Source organism: Pinus tabuliformis, chromosome 9 (genome assembly GCF_031772625.1).
Source record: "Pinus tabuliformis cultivar Carrire ecotype Pingquan chromosome 9, CPIR1, whole genome shotgun sequence".
In the NCBI taxonomy this organism is placed as follows: Eukaryota; Viridiplantae; Streptophyta; class Pinopsida; order Pinales; family Pinaceae; genus Pinus; species Pinus tabuliformis.
In genome coordinates, this window is record NC_142307.1 from 134,551,528 (window position 1) to 134,573,255 (window position 21,728).

The 21,728-nt window shown below is 38.6% G+C and overlaps 2 protein-coding genes across 4 annotated transcripts; one reads left to right on the forward strand and one right to left on the reverse strand.

The window, feature by feature from the left end:
- Nucleotides 1-5,787: 5,787 nt before the first annotated feature.
- LOC149147463 (RNA-binding KH domain-containing protein) lies at nucleotides 5,788-21,030 on the forward strand. Of its 3 annotated transcripts, none has more exons than XM_089445106.1 (3): nucleotides 5,788-6,167; nucleotides 19,866-20,155; nucleotides 20,299-21,030. In XM_089445106.1, the coding sequence occupies exons 2-3, from the start codon at nucleotides 19,874-19,876 to the stop codon at nucleotides 20,719-20,721; spliced, it is 705 nt and encodes a 234-aa protein (XP_089301232.1). In that variant the 5' UTR covers nucleotides 5,788-6,167; nucleotides 19,866-19,873; the 3' UTR covers nucleotides 20,722-21,030. The 3 variants fall into 3 exon arrangements, with proteins under 3 accessions (XP_089301232.1, XP_089301231.1, XP_089301230.1); XM_089445105.1 differs by having other exon boundaries at nucleotides 5,790-6,167; nucleotides 19,862-20,155; XM_089445104.1 differs by lacking the exon at nucleotides 5,788-6,167 and adding an exon at nucleotides 6,215-6,235 and having other exon boundaries at nucleotides 19,862-20,155.
- LOC149147464 (uncharacterized) lies at nucleotides 16,465-17,271 on the reverse strand. The gene has a single exon (XM_089441843.1). It carries the CDS (start codon nucleotides 17,269-17,271, stop codon nucleotides 16,465-16,467), a length of 807 nt encoding a protein of 268 aa, XP_089297969.1.
- Nucleotides 21,031-21,728: the final 698 nt, after the last annotated feature.

The window sequence follows — 21,728 nt, forward strand, 5'->3', positions numbered from 1 at the left end:
ATAACACCTTTTCTATAACACCTTTTCTAAGTCACTGTCACTTTCAACATCAGATGAAGAGTTGTCTTCTTTTGAATATATACTTTTCTTGCTGATTTTACCTTTACCTTGATTCTTGTTTCTATTCTACTTTTTCTTTTTCTTAGGAGCTTCTTCTTCTTCATCACTATCTGAACACTTTGCATAGGGACATTTTGAAGCAAAATGACCAATTCTACCACAATTAAAACATTTCAAAGGAAGCTTACCTTCATACTTGCCAGTTCCTCTCTTCAGTTTCCTCTCAAAGTTTGTTATTTCTTCATCTAGGTTCTCGTTGCAACTACAACTGGTGCTTGTCTTTGATTTTAGCTTGTTATTTCTTGTCTTGTTTTTTGCTTTGAAAGTTGCTTCTCTTGTGGAAGGACTTTCCCGCCCTATTCTCATTTCACAAGCTATAAGAGTTCCATGTAACTCATCCACGCTGACATTCTCCAAGTATGATCTCTCTTCTAGAACTCAAACTTTAGAATCAAATCTCATTGGAAGAGATCTTAGAACCTTTTGAACAACTACTTTGTTGTCTAATGGTTCACCCGATCCTTCCAAGGCATTTACTATTCATCTACACGGAAAAAGTAAGCGACAATATTCTCATCTTCCCTAATTTTTAACTACTCAAATTCCCTTTGAAAATCTAAAGCTTAGCCTCCTTGACTTTCTTATCTCCTTCAAATATACTTTGAAGCTTTTCTCAAACATGTTTAGTAGATTTTCAACTCATCACTTTAACATAAACTAAACTTGATAGGCCACTTCAAATAACATTCTTGGCTTTAGAATCATTTTCACTGTTCAACAAGTTTCTTACTAACTTCATCTATTGGAGGAGTGGGAGGCGCAAAGTACCCATTTTCGACAATGCTCCAGACATCAAATCCATATGCTTTTTGATACAAAATGGATCCAAAATACCCTCTAAGTCTTCAAAAATAAAAAACAATCGCAAAGGATGAACTTTTAAAAATGGCAGATTACACTATTGAGCCTGAAAAACATGAAGAAACATTGAAAAACATAGCTATTGGAGGCTTGAACAACGATGCACAGGAGCCATCGGATCTGGCCGATCAACGATCCAGATCCGATCGGCATATCGCAATCGGCGGTGGCAAGCGGAGGTTATCGGAGGCGGCCATATGACAGTTGCGATAGCGATCAACGCAAGTCAACGAGGACCATCGATCAAGCGCGCAGATCGATGGCCCATGTTAACTCGCGATATCGCAGCGGTAGAATACAAAGGAGCGCTTACTAAAGACTAGGGACTATGCAATGTGTGATTGTGATATCGCATCGGAGCAATGCAAAGGAGCAGGGCCGATAACAAATGCGACTGCGATAGTCGGACTTGATAGGATTATGGATGAAATTTCATATGTGTTGAGTTCTGGCAAATAGGTTTTTCTATGTATTTCACATTACGAAATGCAAAGGAAACGCGCTTGATCCGATGAATCCGGACCCGAAAGGGTTTATAGATGCAACCGTATACTATTTGAAGTCCACCATAAAGCCCTTCGTCGGGATTTCAGTGTTTTAATGTATCTTGCAAATACAAAGGAAAACCACAATACATGGGCAATTGCAACTTGCGATAGTGATTAAAGGTGGACCCGATAAGAGTCTAAGGCATATTCAATGATTTTTGAAGTCCGATAGAAAGAGTTTTTGCGAATTTTTCCCGTGTTTTAGAATATTTCTCTGTGTAAACAGAGAACGACTATTCTGGGAATTTCAAAGGCGCTGATGGTCCATTCCGTTACAAGACAGGTGGCCGTCATACCCAAAGACGTTTAACAATTATTGTTTAACACTTAGAGGGAATTTGAGCGGACAAAGGCTGAGAGCTAGAGAGCCCAAAAGAGGAAACGAGCAGACAACGCCAATTGGCTTAAAAGCCATAGAATGACAGAGACAGAGGCAAGCAGTGCTGAGACAGAGAGAAAACAGAGACAGAGAGCGAGAGGGAGAGTCTGTGTACTTAGAGAGACTTGAGGGATTCAAGTAAACTCCTACTGTTTTGTATCTGTTGTGTTGAGACTCAAATTGAGCTCACTTTTGTAAAACTCTGCTCTTGAAGACATAATAGAGAGGTCACCACTGAAGGCTGGACCAGGAGACGTAGCCCAGGAGTTTTGGGTGAACTCCTTGATTATATTGCTGTGTTATGTGTGTATATCTATTATGTTTCTCTAAACTGCTCATTGTCTATATTATTTGCAATCTTATCAATCCGTTGCACTAAGTAATATAGGCTAAATCCTACACATGAGTCTGTAATACCTTAATATTAGTCTAATATCTCATTTTCAGATCACTTGTACATATGTCTTCATCCTTCCACTCCAAAGTGCATAGTTTTGTCCATCGAAAAGTGGAATTCCATTCTTGGTGCAATCCATGATCTCCCTTCTAGTGGTTAGATTGCTTGTGAAGGAACCTACTTTGATACCAATTGTTGGAAACACTGAGAGGGGGGTGAATCAAAATTTCACTTCAATTAGTTATTTTAAATTTCCAGAGCATTACAAATTATTAGCACAAATCAAATCAACAACCCATCACATCACAAGGACAATTCACAAGAAATTTTAGGTGGAAACCCTTTCGGGAGAAAAACCGTCAAATGCTTTCTAGTATAATTGATGAGTACAATAATTTATTAACTCCAACTTCCTACTACTCTATTATAAAAACATTCTATTTTATAAGGAAGCTCCAACACCCTGGTTTTACCAGCTCCAACTGGAATGATGCTCCAACACCTTAGTTTTATTAGCTCCAACTGAACGGATGCTTCAACACCCTGTAAGCTCCAGATTGCCCTAGCACCACCTTTCCACCCTAAACTATTTTTAGGCTCAAACTTGAAGGAGACTCCACTCTCCACCTTGCACCACCCAACCACCCTTAAAATAAAAGATAGAAAACTGTGGGCTCCTGTACTAGGGACAATGACCCACTTACAATGATATTCAAATAAACCCTTACTGTTGTCTCTGATGTATGCTCAGATCACAAAGTATATACCATAGGGTTTTGGTCAACAACCTTGCTTGAATACTATTGTAAGTATGCCAATCAACTTCAAAACTACTTCTTGTAGTTTGTTGAAGGTTTGATTACTAATCTTTCACCCAAATCTTGCCTCAACATTCAAGTAAAACACAAACTACATAATTTACAAAGCTTGTCTCATATCTAAATTAAGTTTGCTTATTAGAGGTGTATCTTTTCTGCCACTAATTGCTTCAGACTTGTTAAGTGTTCTTTCCTTGGAGATGCCCCTTGTCAACCCTTCAATTTCCCTTGCACTTCTTTAGAACAAACCTTGACCAAACCTTCCTAGCTGCCCTTAAATTCTGCCAGTCTTTAGATTGCATATGAAGTTGCCTCAAACCTTGAAATCACTTTAAAACTCATCCCTAAACATGAACTTGATCAACCTCCCACAAAACTAAAATTATGCCACATGTATGCTCTCGAATCAACCTTAGATAACTTGGATCCAGATTCATCAAATAGCTTAGGAAGACCGAAATATAACTCTTGAAATAACCTCAAGGATAGGTCAAGATTAGCCACAAATACTGTCTGAGGTCTTCAACCAATCAACGAAATATACCTTAGAAAAAGGAGGCAGAGACAAACCTTGAATGTACCCTTTAACCAACCTCTGATCAAACTTTGCAAACAATGAATGTAAGCTTCACGACTTGCCCCAAATTGACCTTGAATCAATTCAGATTACATAAGCAACTTCACGTAGAAAGCCTTCAAAACTTGCAATGAATGATCTTTAAAAAACCTATGATTAGGCCTCAAAGATCTTTAAAATAGGTCTCAATCTAGCCTTAGTGGGGCCTAAAACAGTGCAAATATAACCTCAAAAGATTTGTCTTGGAGGGTTGAGAAGCATGCCATAGAGAGGCCTTAGACTGCCTTGGATCAACCTCAGTTTGGTGCAAACATTTGCCTTAGATACTGCAACAAGATTTGATGAGCCCTTAAAATGGATGATCCCTCTAATCAAGCCTAAGAAACGTTTCCGTCTAGCTTAAAAAATGGTCACTGTCCCAATGAAAAACCATCAACCAAAAGAAAAACAATCAATCCCAAGATAATCTTTGAACTAATTCGGTCTCCTCCCAATGTGACGTTCTTCCCTGGCATTAGAAGAGAGCAAAATTATTTGATGATAGCAAGTGAATTTGATTCCCTTTGGAGAGAGCCAAGCTCTCTATTTATAGAAGGAGGGGTTGACATGCCTATAAGCCCTGAGCCGACCACCAAAATAAACTAATAAATTTAATTTTATAAGGGGCCGACCTGAAACTCCAAGAAATCTTTTTAGGGAGCCAACTTGGATAACTCAAAACCGATAATTATCCAATATTCTTTTGAATATTAATGCCAACTGTAATCAATCATCAAGCACAAATTTGACCAATCATCAAGCTATCATTAAAATCTCATTTTGGGGCACCTTGACCACATTATGGGGCTCTTAACTTGATAGGGCATATCTCCTCAATCACGAGGAGTTATATGGCATGCCACCTACCAATACCATTGGAATAAACAAGATGAGGAAAATCAAATGATGATGGCCATGAGAGCAAAAACAATAATATTCTCAATCAATTTCCCCATCAAATGCAAGGCTTCTTTTGGCTGTTGCTTGGGTTGACGTCAATGACAACCAAATTCCAACAACCTTGACAACACAGAATGCCTTAACATTACACCCCATTATCGTCTATTCTACGCCTCGTCGACTTTTCCCTAGTTTGATCCTCGGGGATTTGAACCTTGAATTTTATGGTTGACACAATATTTCATAACATGGCAATTGCCGATTGAACTACCACCCATGGGCTTTTTCTTGATTAATTTTATACAAAATCCAACATACTTTTGAAAACTTGAGTTTAAGTTGTTTAATCTGTAGAATTTGAGTTCCCTAAGGGTTTTTTTAGGGCATTGAATCCATTTATGAATTCAAAAATGTATTTTAAACAACAAAAAAATTACAATATCGATTGATAATGTATCCTTAAATTTTAGTGAAAAGTAATCTCATTTATAAATTAGACTGAGTGTAGGCGTATATATATAACTCCATTTCATTAAACAAATATGCATATTCATTTTACACCCTTTGAACTAATATGCTAATATAGCAAGACCACTACTTATATTAATACATCATTAATTATTCACATATGTATACATTCATACAACGCATTTCATCAAACAAATATGCATATTCATATTATTATTATTATTATCCAATATTAAGGTCGTACGAGACCCCCTTGTTTGTGGGACAACAACGATTTCACTGCTAAGTCTACAAAGGCATACTTACCCCTTCTGGTTTTGAACTTGTGACAGAGACCCACCTCCATGCAGCGATTTGACTGCTAAGTCTACAAAGGCATAAGGCATACTTACCCCTTCTGGTTTTGAACTTGTGAAAGAGACCCACCTCCGTGCAGCGATTTCACTGCTAAGTCTACAAAGGCATACGTACTCCTCTGGTTTTGAACCTGTAATCTCTTAAGAAAGAAACACATACTGGCTCTTAACCATTAAACCCACTCAAATTATATATACACCCTCTAAACCAAATTATATAGACTCAAAGTTGTTACACACTAGCTTATATAGACTCAAAGTTGTTACACACTAGCAATGCCACTGCTTAATATAAACACATCATTAACGTTAAAGCTTAGCTGACCCATTGATAATCAATTGTCTTCGGACGTAAAATATAGAACATATGTTTTTTGAGGGATAGGGTTTTGTTGCCATTAGGGTTTTGTACGCTCATTAACCCCGTCCGTAACATAGAGGACAACCTGCGCATTTTCGCCATAAGTTCACTGTTACCTTCGTTCGGTATCTATGGTTCAGCTCTTTTGTATCTTGAGTTTCGATTTTTATTTGTACGGAATTTGGGAGACTGGTGTCAACGCTGGGTTCCATGAAATTACGGGGTTTTGAACAAATACGGGTAAGGGCGGGCTTCGTTGTGTGTTTTGTTTGAGACAGATCCGAAGGCAAGCCACACAGCAATAGTTTGCAGGCACAGGGAAGAGGAAGAGGAGATTCAGACGGTATGAACTGTTATTCATCTCCAAATTAAATTTTCTTTATGTGGGTTGCCAAGGGTTTAATTCACACGGTATGAACTGTTATTTATCTCCACATTAAATTTTCTTCATGTGGGTTGCCAAGGGTTTGCTCAGAATGGTTTCTAGTAAATTTCCTTGTTGAATTTGCAATAAAGAGCTTTGGGCACTTTCAGTTGATTCACATGTTAAAATAATTCTACTGCCTTTGTTTGTGTAGGCCGATTTGTATTATGTTGGGAATACGTTGGTCGTGTAATTATATGCGCTCAGGTTGTTTGATGGGTGTCGTAATGGATGCCAAAATACAATGTTAATCGTCTCTTAATAACGTTTTTTTTTGTAGTGCCAAGGTTTATCGTTTTTAGATCTTTTTCTAAATGATATTTTTGTTCTCCGGTAACTTTGGGGTCGTGGATTTGCGGGATTGCATTTTTTCGTTGTGGTTGTTGAATACTTGTTCTTCCTTTGAAAATTTTTAATTTAGGGGTTTTAGGTGGGTGAGATCACTGATCTACTGCGGTGGTTGTGTTTTAATTTTTTCTCATTGGGAGTTCCTTAAAACACAGGAGATAAAGATTTTGGCAGAATACCTGAATGGTTTAAAAGTTCGAAAATTGAGGCATAATTGATGGCAAGGATAGAATCTTATACTAAAAAATAGGGAGCTATCTATTTTTTTTCTCCCTTTCAACATTATTGCTCACAAGTTTGTAATTCAGTTTTATTGCTATGATTATGATATGCTGAAATCTTGGATTTTGTATTTCTTTCAATTTTTTCTTGCGTTTGTTGTTTATTCTATTTGTTCTTTGGCTTGCTTCTCAATGCTTGAACCCACTACATGTGTGTCAAAAAACTTTATGAGGATGTTTCTTGTCTTTCATCTTTCTTTCCTTCTTTTTCTATTGTTTAGAAAAAGAGAACCAGTAGCATAGAAACCAAAAATGAGTTGTGGAGTTCTGACATCGAATGTTACTTTTAACTCTCTATATGGATTTCTTCTCTTCTGTTCCCTGTTATCATTCTGCTTCCTATAGAAACAAAAACAGAGTTGCGAAGTTAAATGTTACTCCAATATGGATTTCCTCTCTCCCCTCCCTGTTATCATTCGGCTTCCTCTAGTTGCTTTCTTCTCCGTTTCAGTTTTTTCCTTGGTTTTCAAAAGTAAAATGTTTGTTTGGGACCCATGAGTTGGGTGCTTCCTGATAGGAAACCCATACACATTTTCGCTGTTGTGGTTTCTTCCCCAATTGTTTTAAGGATTGATTCTCAAATCAACTACACTAGTGTAACAATTTTATTGCGAAAGAATTTGAAGAGGAAACACAACGATTCACAAACACACAATCATAACATACAGCAATACACATTGAATTGTTTGCTCCATTGAGCTCAACCTGAATTTATACATAGAGGTATTTGACTGAAGATAGAGATATTATCCCATTGAGAAATCAATTGAAAAGTCAACTTCACATTCTAATCTAGGAGAAAATCTTGTTGGAGAGAATCTTTCTTATTCAACTACAATTTAACAAACTCCACAATAATAGACAATACATATCTATCTAGATAATCAAGAGCACTTATTGGACACACCAATAACAACTATTGAAAAATAGTAAACCCTTCAACCAACACTTGACTCACTTTTTCCAACACTCCTTGTTGAGGATAGTGCTAGGTATGCATAAACCAAGTCCAAACGTATGATTTTCAAGTTTTGGCTTAGGTAAGTCTTTTTGTGTATATTGGTATCTTCAATAAAACAATACTCCATGTAATCTCCTTGTTGATAAAGTCTTCAATGAGACGTTACCAGGTGTCACTGTGCTTTGATTTGTCATGAAGAACGAGATTGTTTGCAAGCGTCATTCATGATTGATTATCACAATAAATAATATTAGTATTCTTCTTCATCATTCCAAGCTTAAGGAGCTATTCCTTAAGCCATATTGCTTCACAACTCGTAGCAACAACAATATTTTAGCCTCTGTAGATGACAAATGAACACAACTTGTCACTTGTTGCTTAAAGAAACCATACTAGAACGTGATGAGAAATAATAACTTGTAAACTTTTTGGAGTTCACATCACTCGCCTAATCAATGTCTACATAGCTAAGTTACATTGAAATGGATATGGAAACGGGGTTTGAAACGGATACGGCAAATTTTCAAAAAATATGGATACGATACGGCAAGGAAATGACATATATCATCACTTGCCTAATCAATGTCTACAGAGCTAAGTTGCACTGAAACAGATATGGAAACGGGGTTTGAAATGGATATGACAAATTTTCAAAAAATATGGATACGATACGGCAAGGAAACGATATATATATATATATATATATATATATATATACTCACGACAAAATAAAACTTTCATATTACCATTCATAATTTAGAATCTAGATTCTATATTTAAAAATACATAATCATCATCATGAAATCCACGTAAACAAATCATCATTATCAATTCAGCATAAATATTGTCATCATCATTAGTGATTATCATAAAATTCAACATATCATCAAGTTTCTGTTTCCAATTTCAATCATCAACATCATCACCAAAATTAATAATGCTATATGCACACTACATAGTGCAAATTACAAAATGAACTATGACTGACAGTCTACTATCATATGACATATTATGGTATTCAATGTTCATTGTTCAAAAGTTTAAAACATCATCATAAATTACATTTACATATCATCAAATATGTCTTCATCCATGTAATTAAGATCCACATCATCATTTGGATCCTCTCCATGAGTGGGAGCATTGCTGCCATGTCCACTTGAAGATGCAATTATTGGTGCCTCCTCATCAAACAAAGTCATATGAGACATGGCATTCAACGTCATATCCAAGTCAAGAAACTCTGGAAACGGATCCAAAACCCTTAAAAATGCCTGAAACGTTTCAGAAATAGGATTCTTCGTTTCCAAAAAAACGGAAACGTTTCAGAAATAGGATCCTGTGTTTCCAAAAAACTGAAATGTTTCCGTGTCGTTTCCATGCCGTTTCTGTGCCGTATCGTACCCGTTTCCGTTTTTGAAACGCCAAACAGTGTTTCTGCGGTTTTGGAGGGATGTTTCCTGTAACTTAGCTACATAGCCATGAAAATAAATATCTTTGCCTGTTTAATAACCAAGACCATAAGAAATAGTCCCACTGAAATAATGAAGAATTCTCTTACCAATCTTCCAATGAACCTTGGCTGACCCTGGTCATTTCAGAGGCTCAAAATCCTTACAAGCTAGAGCAGGGAAATGGTAGGTGCAAACACATTATTGCAGACCTATTAAAGGTATCAACTTCACTGTTAGGCCCGTCTTACAATTTTGTATTGTGAAATAGGGTAATTTTGATTCCTAGAATCCATGAGATTTAGCATGTGGAGGTTGCTGTGTGTTTTCTCGATTCTTCAGGTTGTTTGGGCCATTAGTGTTTTTAATGACGGTTAAAGTTATCAGCTTGACTATTAAGCATGTTTTGAAATTTTGTGCTGTGAGATAGGTTAATTTTGATTTCTAGAATCCATGACATTTAGCTTGGAGGCTGCTGTCCGTTTTTTGGGACTCTTATGGTTGTTTGTGCCAGCTGGCTTGTTTTTTGGTGTTTTTAATGCCTGTTAAATGTATGGGCTCAAGTGTTAGAGTTTTGTACCATGATATAGGCTAATTTTGATTTCTAAACTCCGTGACACTTAGCTTGCAGAGGTTACTGACAACTGTTGCAGATATTTTTTTGGTTTAAAATAATTTGTATGTACATATTTTTGATTGAAGTAATGGTTACAGAGAGTATTTTATCAAAAGATAATTTACGTTATAAATTAATTTACAGACTGAAATTAAATTCATTGTAAATTTATAACTGCCATATACATTTTTCTTGAAGTTAGGGCGGGAGGACAAAATTCAAGCCTCATCTTTAGCTATAAGCTAAATCACAGTAAATGCTCATGGATGTTGTAGTCATTAGCTTGTACAAAAGTGCAAGGAATTGTTTGATCTTGAAAATTAAAGGTGCACCACAACCTTTTAACTACTTATTTAACCTCTTGATAACTGTTCCTTCTGAACCCAACTTTAAACCCAGCTCTAATCCAATGACATATTCCAAAACCATATATTAAATACATGGAAAAATATACACAACTTTTTTCATTGAAGCCTAGTGTTTCCCGGATGCCTGTTATCACACAAATATGTATTGACAAACATGCATGAAACATTTAGACAGTCAACCCTGTCACAGTTGAAAGTCTTTCCATTCAGACTAGTGTTTTCTAGTCTTTGGGGGGTGTCCCTAGATGATGTATGCTATTATCCATTTGATATTCCTGCATAAAACCTCAATTTGATTAGCATACAGAAAAACTTCACTTTTGACTTGCTGATAAGCAACCAAAAGTGAAGTAGTTTTTGAGAATGAAATTTATAATGGTTGAAATTAGATTTCTAAGAGTAATAGTAGCAATGGAATTGAAAGTGATGCGAGAAATGAATGTGCACCTCGAGTAAAATAATTCAAAACAAGTGCACTTCAATATATCATCGCACTGCAAAAAAATTCATTCAATGGCCTCCAATACATTCAAAGAGTTAGAATCAAACATAATTGAATGAAATCACAAATTACCCAAGAAGTTGGTTGCACCATAATGAGTACTAAGTGACAGGCTGCCATGAGTTCCTTCACTTGTGGTGGAGGTAGTGGTCTGAGAGACTAGAACATAGAAAGCTGATATCTTTGCTGCTACCAAAGCATCTAAGAAAAATTGTCCTATCCTTTGTACTGGTGCTCTAACATGCATATATATGGAAGAAACATTTCCTCTCTCAAGAGCAAGGAAAAGTTGGAAAGGACAAAAGCTTTGTAAGTAAAACCAGCCTTTCTTCCTTTTCGACATTCAATTATTTTGGCAAAAACACAAAATCCACTTTCTTTGATCCACTTGAGCAACAAAATCTGCTCCTTTGCTCCACTTCTTGAGTAGAAACATCAAGAAAATCTGCTTCTTACATCCATTGAATTGGAAAAATCTTGCTTTTCCATAACTTTTTTTTTTTTTTTTTTTTTACAAAATCGGATGCTTGTTATATTCAAAAAAGTTGGAGGAGTCTAAGCTCCAATTTTACAGTAGATGAAGCTACAGAAGTAACTTGTTTCTGGATTTCATTGTGGCAGTACACATGAGTACCTTTACTGCTTGCCTGTAAGGTCCTAGAGCAAGTATAGATTCTTATAAATTGTGACAATAGAAGACTGGTTTTGCTGTACATTTAGACAATAATGATAGAACTGAATAGTCAGTCAGCTGTGGCTTCTGGATGGCTGTAAGAATCACAAGTTCTGCTGAAAAGTGCATTTAGATAGGAATTGCTGTAAGAAAGAAGTTTGAGCAAACTCCTTGATATTAGAATCACAATCATATGGATAGAAGACTCCTTGGCTTTTGGCGCTGTCATGTGGATCAAGGGATGTATTGAATCAGGCTCGCTTGATTGCATAAGAGGCTTCCTTTTTCCCGTGAACAGGCATGGCTAACTCTCTTGTCCGCTTCCTGGTTGCTGGATCGGAGGACATGAAAAAATTGGCACTTCAGATTCCGAGACAGCATATTTTTACAGCGGCTTATGATTTGATGGAGGAAGAGATTGGATGCTTGTCTGTTGCTGTTCATTAAGCTGACTATTATAGCCGAGTCGCCGAAGACAAGGGCTTTATTGATCCCTTGGTTCTGAAGCTGCAAGAGGCCTTGATACAGTCCCAGAGCTTCAGCTCGATTATTACTCAAGCTTCCCAGACCCCATTCAAAAGAGGACACCATTACACCTGAAGGATCCAGAATGATGCCCCCTGCACCCGCGGCTCCCGGATTTGATTTGGAAGCTCCGTCAAAAAATAATGAATGAGTAGTCTTTGAGTGAAGCCATTTACCGAACTCATTTTTTGTAAGGCGAATTTTCCATTCTGGATTGTCAGATTTGCCAATGGGTTTACGCATCTTTGTTGCTGGTATGATGTTGGACCTGTCTATCAAATTCGAAATAAAATTCCTCTCCTCTGTCCATAAACTGTTGGGATCGATTCTCTGAGTTAGCTTGACAGCGATTGTTTCAGAAGCTAGACTGATGGCTTTAAGAATTACGTGTCTAGTTGTGGTGGCTTTGTCTCGGAAAATCAAGCTGTTCCGGGCGATCCAGATACGCCAAAGGAGAGCAAACGGGATGGCGTTCCACACTCTTCTAGCTGGGTTTTGGTTCACTGTGTGCCAGGGATAGCTTCTTCTCCAATTGTTTAAGAAGTCGACAATAGAGAGATGGGGATTCCAAATGGAGGAGGCGGTAGGAGCGATATTGTTCCAGCAATAGGCAGCAAAGGGACAGGCTATAAACAAATGCTGTAGGGATTCCTCCGCCGATTGACAGTTGGGGCATCTGGAGGGACCAAAGATGCCTCTCTTCCTGAGGTTCTCAACAGTTAAGATTTTTCCATGGAGAAGAGTCCACATAAAGAATTTGATCTTTGGAATTGCTTCAGCTCTTTTTAGAATCTTCCTCTGAGCCCAGACTGCGGTGGGAAATTCCTTGCTGCTCAGGTAGCTGTAACCTGCTTTGATGGAGTAATTTGTTCCTGAAGGATCCCAGCGAAACTCGTCCTGTGCGCCTTTGATGGTGGGAGCTATACTGTGTAAGCTGCTACAGAGAGAGCCAAAACTGTCTTTGAGATGATAGGGTATGGGTGGGAATTCCCATTGAACCCAGGCAATAGTAGAATCATCCCAATGGGAGATTTGACTAAGTTTGGATATGCCTTTGCTATGAAGATAATGAAGAATAGGATCGGTATCTGGGAGGTTGTTTATGGGCGGATTCCCCATGATTTTGTCCGAACCTATATTCACAGTTTCACCTCCTTTTGGCACTTTAGAGACATTTTGCGCCATGAAGACTATGGCTTTTTTGCAGAATTTCCATATCTTTGTACAGTGTCTGTTAGGGATTTCTGCGTTTAGGATTTGCGATCTTGGCTGGCTGAGATATTTTGATTCAAGGACATTTTTCCACCATGCTGGTTGATTGTCCATAAGTCTCCAGATCAACTTCCCACCGAATGCTAAATTCATAAGGGATGGGGACCTAATGCCCAGACCTCCATTCTCAGGACTTTGTATAACCTGTTTCTAGTTTACTAAGTTGAACTTTTTCTTTTCATTCTTGCCTCCTTGCCAGAGAAAGAATCTGAGAATGCTATCCATTTTTTGATGGAATGAAGCTGGAGCATGGGCAAGAGAGAACTGGTATAAGGGGAGGGAAGAGAGCCCTGATTTTAGGAGAACCTGTCGCCCAGCTGGATTGAGCCACTGAGTTCCCCATCTCTGGAGTTTCCTTTTCATTTTATCCAGCGTTAAATCCCAGACTCCAGTCTTTGCTTTCCCTATGGTTACCGGCATTCCCAAATAACTGAAGCTGTCCCAATCTAACTTGCAGGGGACACCAAAAGTGTTAGCGATATTATGTATCATTTGGGCTGAGACATTCCAACCATAAATGCAGCTCTTAAGGTAATTTATTTTACCTCCTGAGTATCTCATGAACTTGTCAAGTAGGGACTTAAATCTTCTTGCAATGATGGTGGTCGCCCCCCCTAGCAGAAGGGTATCATCTGCAAATTGAGAATGATTTATATTTTTGATGCCATCTTCAAACTTGATGCCCGTAATGAGGCCTGACTGCCTCTTTTGATCAAGGGCACTGCTAAATGATTCTGCCATAAGGATGAAGAGATAAGGGGATAAGGGACAGCCTTGCCTTAATCCTCTTGAGGATTGGAAGGAAGGACCAGGTCTTCCGTTAATGAGAGGGGCGATCCAAGGCCCAGAGATACAGCATCTGATGACATTAATAAGGAGAGATGAGAAACCCATCCTTTGGAGTACTGCAAATAAAAAAGAATGCCTTACCTTGTCAAAGGCATTGGCTAGGTCTAGTTTTAGAATGAAGCCTTTCTCATTCCTTGCATGACTTGAATGTATGGCCTCTTGAACTAAAAGAATAGAATCTGAAATTTGTCTGTTTGCTATAAAGCCTCCTTGGTTGTCTGAGATCAGCATCGGTAGAAGAGGTTTAAGCCGAGAGGCTATGATTTTAGTGAAGATTTTATATGATGAGTTGCATAAGGATATGGGCCTGAAGCGAGAAAAATTGGATGGCCGGTTCTCCTTCGGAATAAGGGCCAAATGGGTAGCATTTGTGTATCCACCTATTTTACCTTTTTTTTGAATCCACTTGATGTATTTTATGAGGTCTTTCTTTATCAACTCCCAGTAATCCCTATAAAAGCTAATAGGGAACCCATCCGGACCTGGAGCCTTGTTGGGATGAAGGGTCCAGATTGCTTCAACGATTTCTTCCTCTTTTATTTCAGCTGTCAACTTTTTGTTTAGATCATCTGTGACTTTAGGATGCAAGTGCTGTAGTAAGTCTTCATAAGTTTCTTCCTCTGGCACCTCAGTTAACAGGTCCTTGAAGTGCTCTGTAGCTGCTTCTTTAATATCTATTTGTTCCACATGGTGTGTCCCTGCGCTGTCCGAGATAGCAGTGATGGTATTTCTGACTTGTCTAGCGGTGGCTTGCTTATGGAAGAATGAAGTGTTCTTATCCCCGCTTTCCAGCCATACTTGTCTTGATTTGGTTCGCCATTTTTCCTCCTCCTGCCTTTTAATTTTGCTCAGTTTATTGTACAACTCTTCTTCTTGAAGTTTTTTGCTGTGGCAGTAATCATTTTGCTCAATTGTACTCTGGAGTTCAGCGATTTGTAACTTTAGCTCATGCTTTTCCTGTTCTGGCTCCTTGTAATACGAATTGGCCCATTGTCTAAGCGCTCTTTGCACGTTCTTCAGTTTGCTCTCCCATATGTAGCTTGGGGATCCTTCAATATGCTGCCTCCAGGTGAGCTGAATGATATTTCGGGCAGCTTGTTGATCACTCCAAATCTGATTAAATTTGAAAGGCAGCGGACCAAGGGCGCAGTGAGTGATCAAATCGAGGGTGATTGGATAGTGGTCTGAGGCAGCGAAAGGCAAAATGGCGGAATTGACAGATGAAAAGGTTGACAAAAGAGAAATGTTCACCAAGAATCTATCCAATCTCTCCATGATGTTGTGACTGCCCAGTCTTCGATTGTTCCATGTGAACTTGCGATTTTTTGGAGTTATGTCTATCAGGTCACCAGTGTGCATTACATTTTCCATTTGGTTCCTGAATGGGTCTGGCAGAAAATTCCCCCCTCGCTTTTCATTTGCATGGAGGATTAAGTTGAAGTCACCGCCTACGATGGTATTGTTGCTGTCTCCTTCCAGAATGTGGTTGCTAAGTGTTTCCCAGCAATTTCCTTTATCCCTGTAGTGATTGGGAACATATACGTTGAAGATGACAATCTGCTGATGGCTGTTATTGTTTCTCAGGACTGATTTTATCCAATGCTGATCGACTATCTCAGATTCACATTGCCAGTCGTTCTGATTCCATATTGTAGTAATTCCTCCCGAAGCTCCTCGCGCTTCACATATGCTTCCTCTGTAATTTTTATACTTTCCAATGATTTTGCTGATTTCTATTTCTCTTTGTTTCGTTTCTTGAAGTAAAATGATGGATGGTTTCTCCTGCACTATAAGGTCTGTTAGAGCATTGATTTTAGCGGGGTGCCCAAGTCCCCTGCTGTTCCATGAGAGTATTTTGATCATTTCAAACCAATGTTTCGAGAAGGTGCTCTGCCTCCCTTGTCTTTGCTGGCTACTTCTTGATATTTTGTGGCCTGAATGTAGGATTCTATTGGGTGCTGCAGGCCAAGTGCTATGTCTTTTTGCGCGTTTTCATCCCTGTGCTGCTTTGTAGTCTTTCTTCCCGGCTTCTTTTGTCCATCAAAGGAGGAACCCTGATCCTTAGAGTTGCTACGGGTAATTCTAGGAGGGAGAGGTTCAGATAAGAGGGGAGGGTGGGCACTCATATGAGGGGAGGAGGACTGTTCAGGAGGGGAGGAGGGTTGGGCAGAGGGGATCGAGGGGAAGGGGATCGAGGGGGAAGGGTCATCTTCAGGGAGGGAAAGAACATGGAAAGGGTTGGTGGATGGAGGAGAGTGAAGGGGATTTTCAAGAACGGGGGAGTGAAGATGAGGAGGGGGAGGCGGAGGAGACTGGATATGGGCAGAGGTTTTAAGAGATGAGGGACCAGATTCATTGGGTAAAGAGGGGCTAGGGGCAGATTTTTTTTTTTACCACTTCCCATTGCTGATCTTGAGTATTATTATCCACATTAATAATATTAGTGCAGCGATTGGCAAAATGACCATACTCATGACATACCTTACATTTGAAGGGGATCTGTTCATAGTCGAGCTGTTGTATGTGTGACCATTCATCGACTTTGATCTTGATAGCTTCTGGAAGTCCTTTGCCCAGATCGACGTCGACGCAGATACGAGCGCAGGCTTGCATGTTGTCTCTTGGTTCGCTTCTGTCAATATATTTGCCGACTGCGTTTCCAATGGCTCTTACAGAGTCATCTCCCCAGCAGTGTAATGGGAGATGTGGGAGACGAACCCAAACAGGAACTGCATTAGGAATGTCAAGCTCTGGGTCGAAGTCTGGTGTCCACTTGTTTAGGTACAGACCTCTAGAGTCCATAAAATATGGTCCGTTGCGAAATATCAGATCCTTGTCATTCTTTGTCTCGAAGTGAAAGGTAAAGTAGCCTTTCCCGCAAAATCTAATGGCTATTTTTCCTTGAGTTTTGTCCAACCAGTTTCTTTCCACCCACCTCTGAACAGTTTTAGGTGAGGGCCAAAGTCCAGTGAATTGTCCGATCAAACCTTTCTCGGCAAGAGCTAGAGCAGCCAATCTAGGCACAGAAGGAGGAAGGGATACCTCCTGAAGACCTTCTAATTTTTTCACAAATTTGGAGAGTGATGGGCGATCTCGCTGAGGCGGCAGTGAGCTGACAAGAGCCGAGAAGGCTTGTTGCTGGGCGGACTCCTCCGGCGGAGTCTCCGGAGAAGCCATCAAGGGGAGAGTGCAGACCAGAAGGCCGAAGGCGGCAGGCTGCGCGCGCTAGGTTTCCCGCTAAGGGTTTTTTTTCCTTTTCCATAACTTTACTCATGAAGACATTTAGTTAAAGCTGTCATCCTCTCATCAAAATTTACTCAGAGATATGATTTAGATCCGTGCCAAAGTGACAAAGATGCTACTCAACTCCTCACTTTTCCATGCAAAGGAAGCTCAAACCACCCGAGTTGCTAGTTAGGAACCATGACCAACACCTACACCTGCCAAATACATAAATATCAAACTTACATGCTTAAAAAGGCAGTTTCCCCAAATAGCAAAAAAGCATGAAAGTGCAACTTTTGGCCAAATGACATAATGGGCAATAATAACAAAAAAACAAAAAGTACAAAAGCAGAGAAAAAAGTGCCATTCCTGCTTATGAGTGAAAACAGTCCCATTGAACTCACTTTTTCACCAGGGTCAAGAAGAAGTCAAATTTGATGTGCATGACCCTGATGGTCCGAATATTGAAAAAGCAGAACTGCCCAAAATAGCAGTTTCCTAGAAACTGGATATATAAGTTCCTTGGATCAGTGGTTATGTTAGGAAGTGTCGGGAAAGAGACCAGTGTGACTAAGTATCACTGGATCTTAACCCTTCAGTAGCAGGAAGTGACTGGGGTTAACAATGCCAGACATGCCTGTAAAGAGGAAGAGGAAGGGGAAGGATGAGTAATATACACCACCAAAAAATAAAGGTAGGTAAGATACTAATAAATGCAAAAATTTCAAGAAATTCTATGGATTTGCTTGCCTTGGATTGAGACCAAATGGCTTCCATCCAAAGAAACAAATGCAAGTAAACTTGGGTCTTCAGCCATTTTAGCCGTGGAATACTCCCTTGAAGACTTTTTAGCCATTTTAGCCATGGAAAACCCCTGTGAAGATATTTTAGCCTTTCTAGCCATGGAAAACCCCCAGAAGGTTTTTAACCATTCAAAGCATGGAAGACCCCCATGAAACAATCTTTCAGACAACAAATACAAATTTCTTGACAGTATGAGCAGTTCCTATTATCAACAATGCACATTATTCAGAATTATTTACACATTTTTAGATGCTTAGATGCTTTGACATTTTAAATCTGTGAACAATCTTCATAGATAGCACACACATTCTTGGCATGTGTATTTTGTCCAGGAAGATCACATGCGTACACCACATTGAGTAGATTGAGAATTAAATATAGCGCCCCCAAAATCAACCAAAAACAAAATAGCAATACCAAATGTTGTGTAATGCAATTTTCTTATTTGATCTGAATTAGTTGTGTCATGCGATGGATCTTAATATTCTGTATTTTTTGTGTATATACACTGTTAAATTCCCATTTAGTTACCTTTGGACATTGTCTAGGTATGGTAGCTTATTCATGGTCTCTCTGCTATGTTTTCTTTTTGACAAGAACATTTGGCCAATAATGCATGCAAATCGAACCTTTTTACATTTTAATTCACCACAGGTTGCTATCAAGGTCACCTGAATTTTCAGCTAGTCTCCAGTGTTGTTTTTCCACAAGAGCCTGCCCATCTGCTCATGTTTGAACTTGGTCATCCTTACAATAAGTGCTTCAATTTACCAGTAGACCATATCCCAATGGACTTTCCGTGTTTCACTTAACCTAAGCTTTATTAATGTCTACTAGAAATTGTATCTGCTATTGACAGTCTTACTGGCTTTTTCTGTCACAACTGGAGTGGATTGCCTGAAATTCGTCGCTTCCACTTCCAGTCTGCCACATCACAATATTTTTGCTTAACATATTATTACTTCATTGTTTATATGCATTTGTGACTTGGTGGAAGTTGGACTACCATGTGTGGATTAAGTGAAGGGTCTTTGATGGAACTTAATCTCTTACCTATTTAATCACTATTTGGGCATATCATGTGCTAATTGTTTTTTCTTTTTCTGCCCCTCCCCATGGTTAAATCTGTCAACTTATCAGAATGGCTTTTGTCACCTTAGTTACCCAGGATTTGTTGCAGAATGCACCCTGTAGGTTTTTTTATGTGAAATTTGTTGGAAGTTCCGAAAATCCTTTCATCAGCTTTTTCCAGGAATTACCTGGAGCAAAGTCATTATGCCAGTGATTTGCTAGATTCTTTTTGGCAATTGTGCAATATATGGGGCATTTTGTTACCTTTGCTACTTTTGTCCCCTACCTGATATATGTCCCAAATTTTCTTGAATAACAGGTTAACCTAAAATCTAGCAGTGGAATTTAATATTGCAATTTATTTTGTTTAAATTTTGATCTTGGTTGGTCTGCCCTTAACCCCAGTGTGAGACGTCTGAGCATTTGTATTATTCAAATTCATAATAACTGAATCTGAAATGCCATTGGTCTGTTTTTGGGTACTTTCATCTTCAACCATATTCAACAGTATTTTTGGATCTCTTTGGAAGTCCTTATAGTTTCATTGGATTCTTCTGAAGATTGTTTCTTAATGTTGATTCCCCAAAAAGCGGTTTGATATATTTAGATTTGGAAGCAATTAAAAGCTGCATTGGTTGCTTAATTTATACATTTTCTGGCTATTTAGACAGTGGATAAGATGGACACAGCGTTGGTGGAACGACCTCAGCCTATGGCAATTGAACAGTCAAATTTACAAGCTACTGTTGGGGAAGCTAACATGGAGCATGGAACATCGAAGATTGCCCCCATGAAGCCAAAATTTGAACCATTGACAGCTTATGAAATGTCTGGTGGCCGGCCTGAGTTTCGGAAAGTCTCTGTTCCAGCTCATAGATATGCGCCTCTGAAGAAAATGTGGATGGAAATTTATACTCCTGTTTATGAGCAGATGAAGATTGACATTCGGATGAATTTGAAGGTACTTTAATATAGATCACTATTTCTAACATTCTGTATTAGTTTCCTTTGATGTCGTACATTTTCTTAACTCATCTCTGTCTCCTTGGAGTAATCGCCACATAATGTAAGTAACATGTTTTATCTTCAATTGTGCTATTTCAGACCCGTAAAGTTGAATTGAAGTCACGTTTTGACACCCCAGAAATTGGTAACCTCCAAAAATGTGCTGATTTTGTCCACGCTTTTATGCTTGGTTTTGATGTACCTGATGCCATTGCACTTTTGAGGTTGGATGATCTGTATGTTGAGACATTTGAGATTAAGGATGTGAAAACTCTGCAAGGAGAGCATCTTTCTCGAGCTATTGGCAGGTTAAGTGGAAAAGGCGGAAAGACAAAATTTGCAATTGAGAATTCAACAAGAACAAGAATTGTCATTGCTGAGTCAAAGATTCACATATTGGGATCTTTCTTGAATATTAAAGTTGCTAGAGATGCTTTATGTAGCCTTATTTTAGGATCTCCTGCAGGCAAGGTCTACTCAAAACTGAGAGCAGTGACTGCAAGAATGGCAGAGAAATTTTAAGATCCTCGGCTATGTTAGCGTATTTCACCTTTTCTTTTTGTGTTTGGAAATATTTTATCCATTCTTATGGCGGTGTTTCCTATATGAAGAGTGATTACATGCATGCATAATGCATTTGCATAGAGCTTGGCGTCTTCTCTATTGTATTTTGTAATTTTCATGATTAAAACATGCAAGAGAATTTAATTTTCTGGACTGAATTGAGTTGTAATAAGGTGGTGATATTGTTGAATTGTGGGAGTAGATGTCGTAGCCATACATTTCATTATTGCTGCCTTTAATAATGTTTTACCTACATGTTTATCTTTATTCATGCGAGGTGCATAAACTGAAAGGTCTACAGTAACAAGTTGTTTACTGTTTTGGTTATGTAAAATGATTAGATATGTTTCATTGTAGAAGACCAGCAGTCATACTTACAAAATTCATAGCAAGCCGATTGAGTAGGCACAAGTTGAATAATCTTAACAGTCGCAATAGCTTTATGGAAACTCATCATATGCTCTGTTTACTTGGGCCTATATTGGATATGCCTTGTGCAATTTCATGACAAAATAATAAAATACTACTTATCAATTTGCAGTTACAATCACAAGTTTCAGTGATTTTTCTGCTCTCCTTCCTTTCCAGCCAGTTATTGGACTTGAATATAATCTGATCAGTTTTATTTTTAGGTACTTTCACTAAATAACGCATCTTAGTATGTACTTTAGATGACTCAACTAGTAAAGGATGTCTTTTGTAGCGATTCTTATTGGGTACGCTATTCAAGGTGAAAGCAAGTTAGATAATCTATATTTGTTCAATGCCAGCCATGATAATGTTTTCCTATGTGCCAATCAGGAGCAATTCTTTGCGAGTCTTTAAATTTGATCACTATTTTGTTCTTAAAGATGTTTAACCTGACAGTTTTATTCTGTTCTTTGTTTGATTCCTCACAAGTGCTTGGAAGAAATAATGCTAAGCTCAGGGAGAGCGCTAAAAATCAAGTGTTGGCAAGCTCAGGG

What these genes read in the sequence shown, in the direction of transcription:
- LOC149147464 (XM_089441843.1), bottom strand. Translation starts at nt 17,271, where the DNA reads ATGGCTTCTCCGGAGACTCCGCCGGAGGAGTCCGCCCAGCAACAAGCC.
- LOC149147463 (XM_089445106.1), top strand. Translation starts at nt 19,874, where the DNA reads ATGGACACAGCGTTGGTGGAACGACCTCAGCCTATGGCAATTGAACAG. An exon ending in ACATTCGGATGAATTTGAAG is followed by an intron (nt 20,156 to 20,298) that starts GTACTTTAATAT and finishes GTGCTATTTCAG; the next exon opens with ACCCGTAAAGTTGAATTGAA.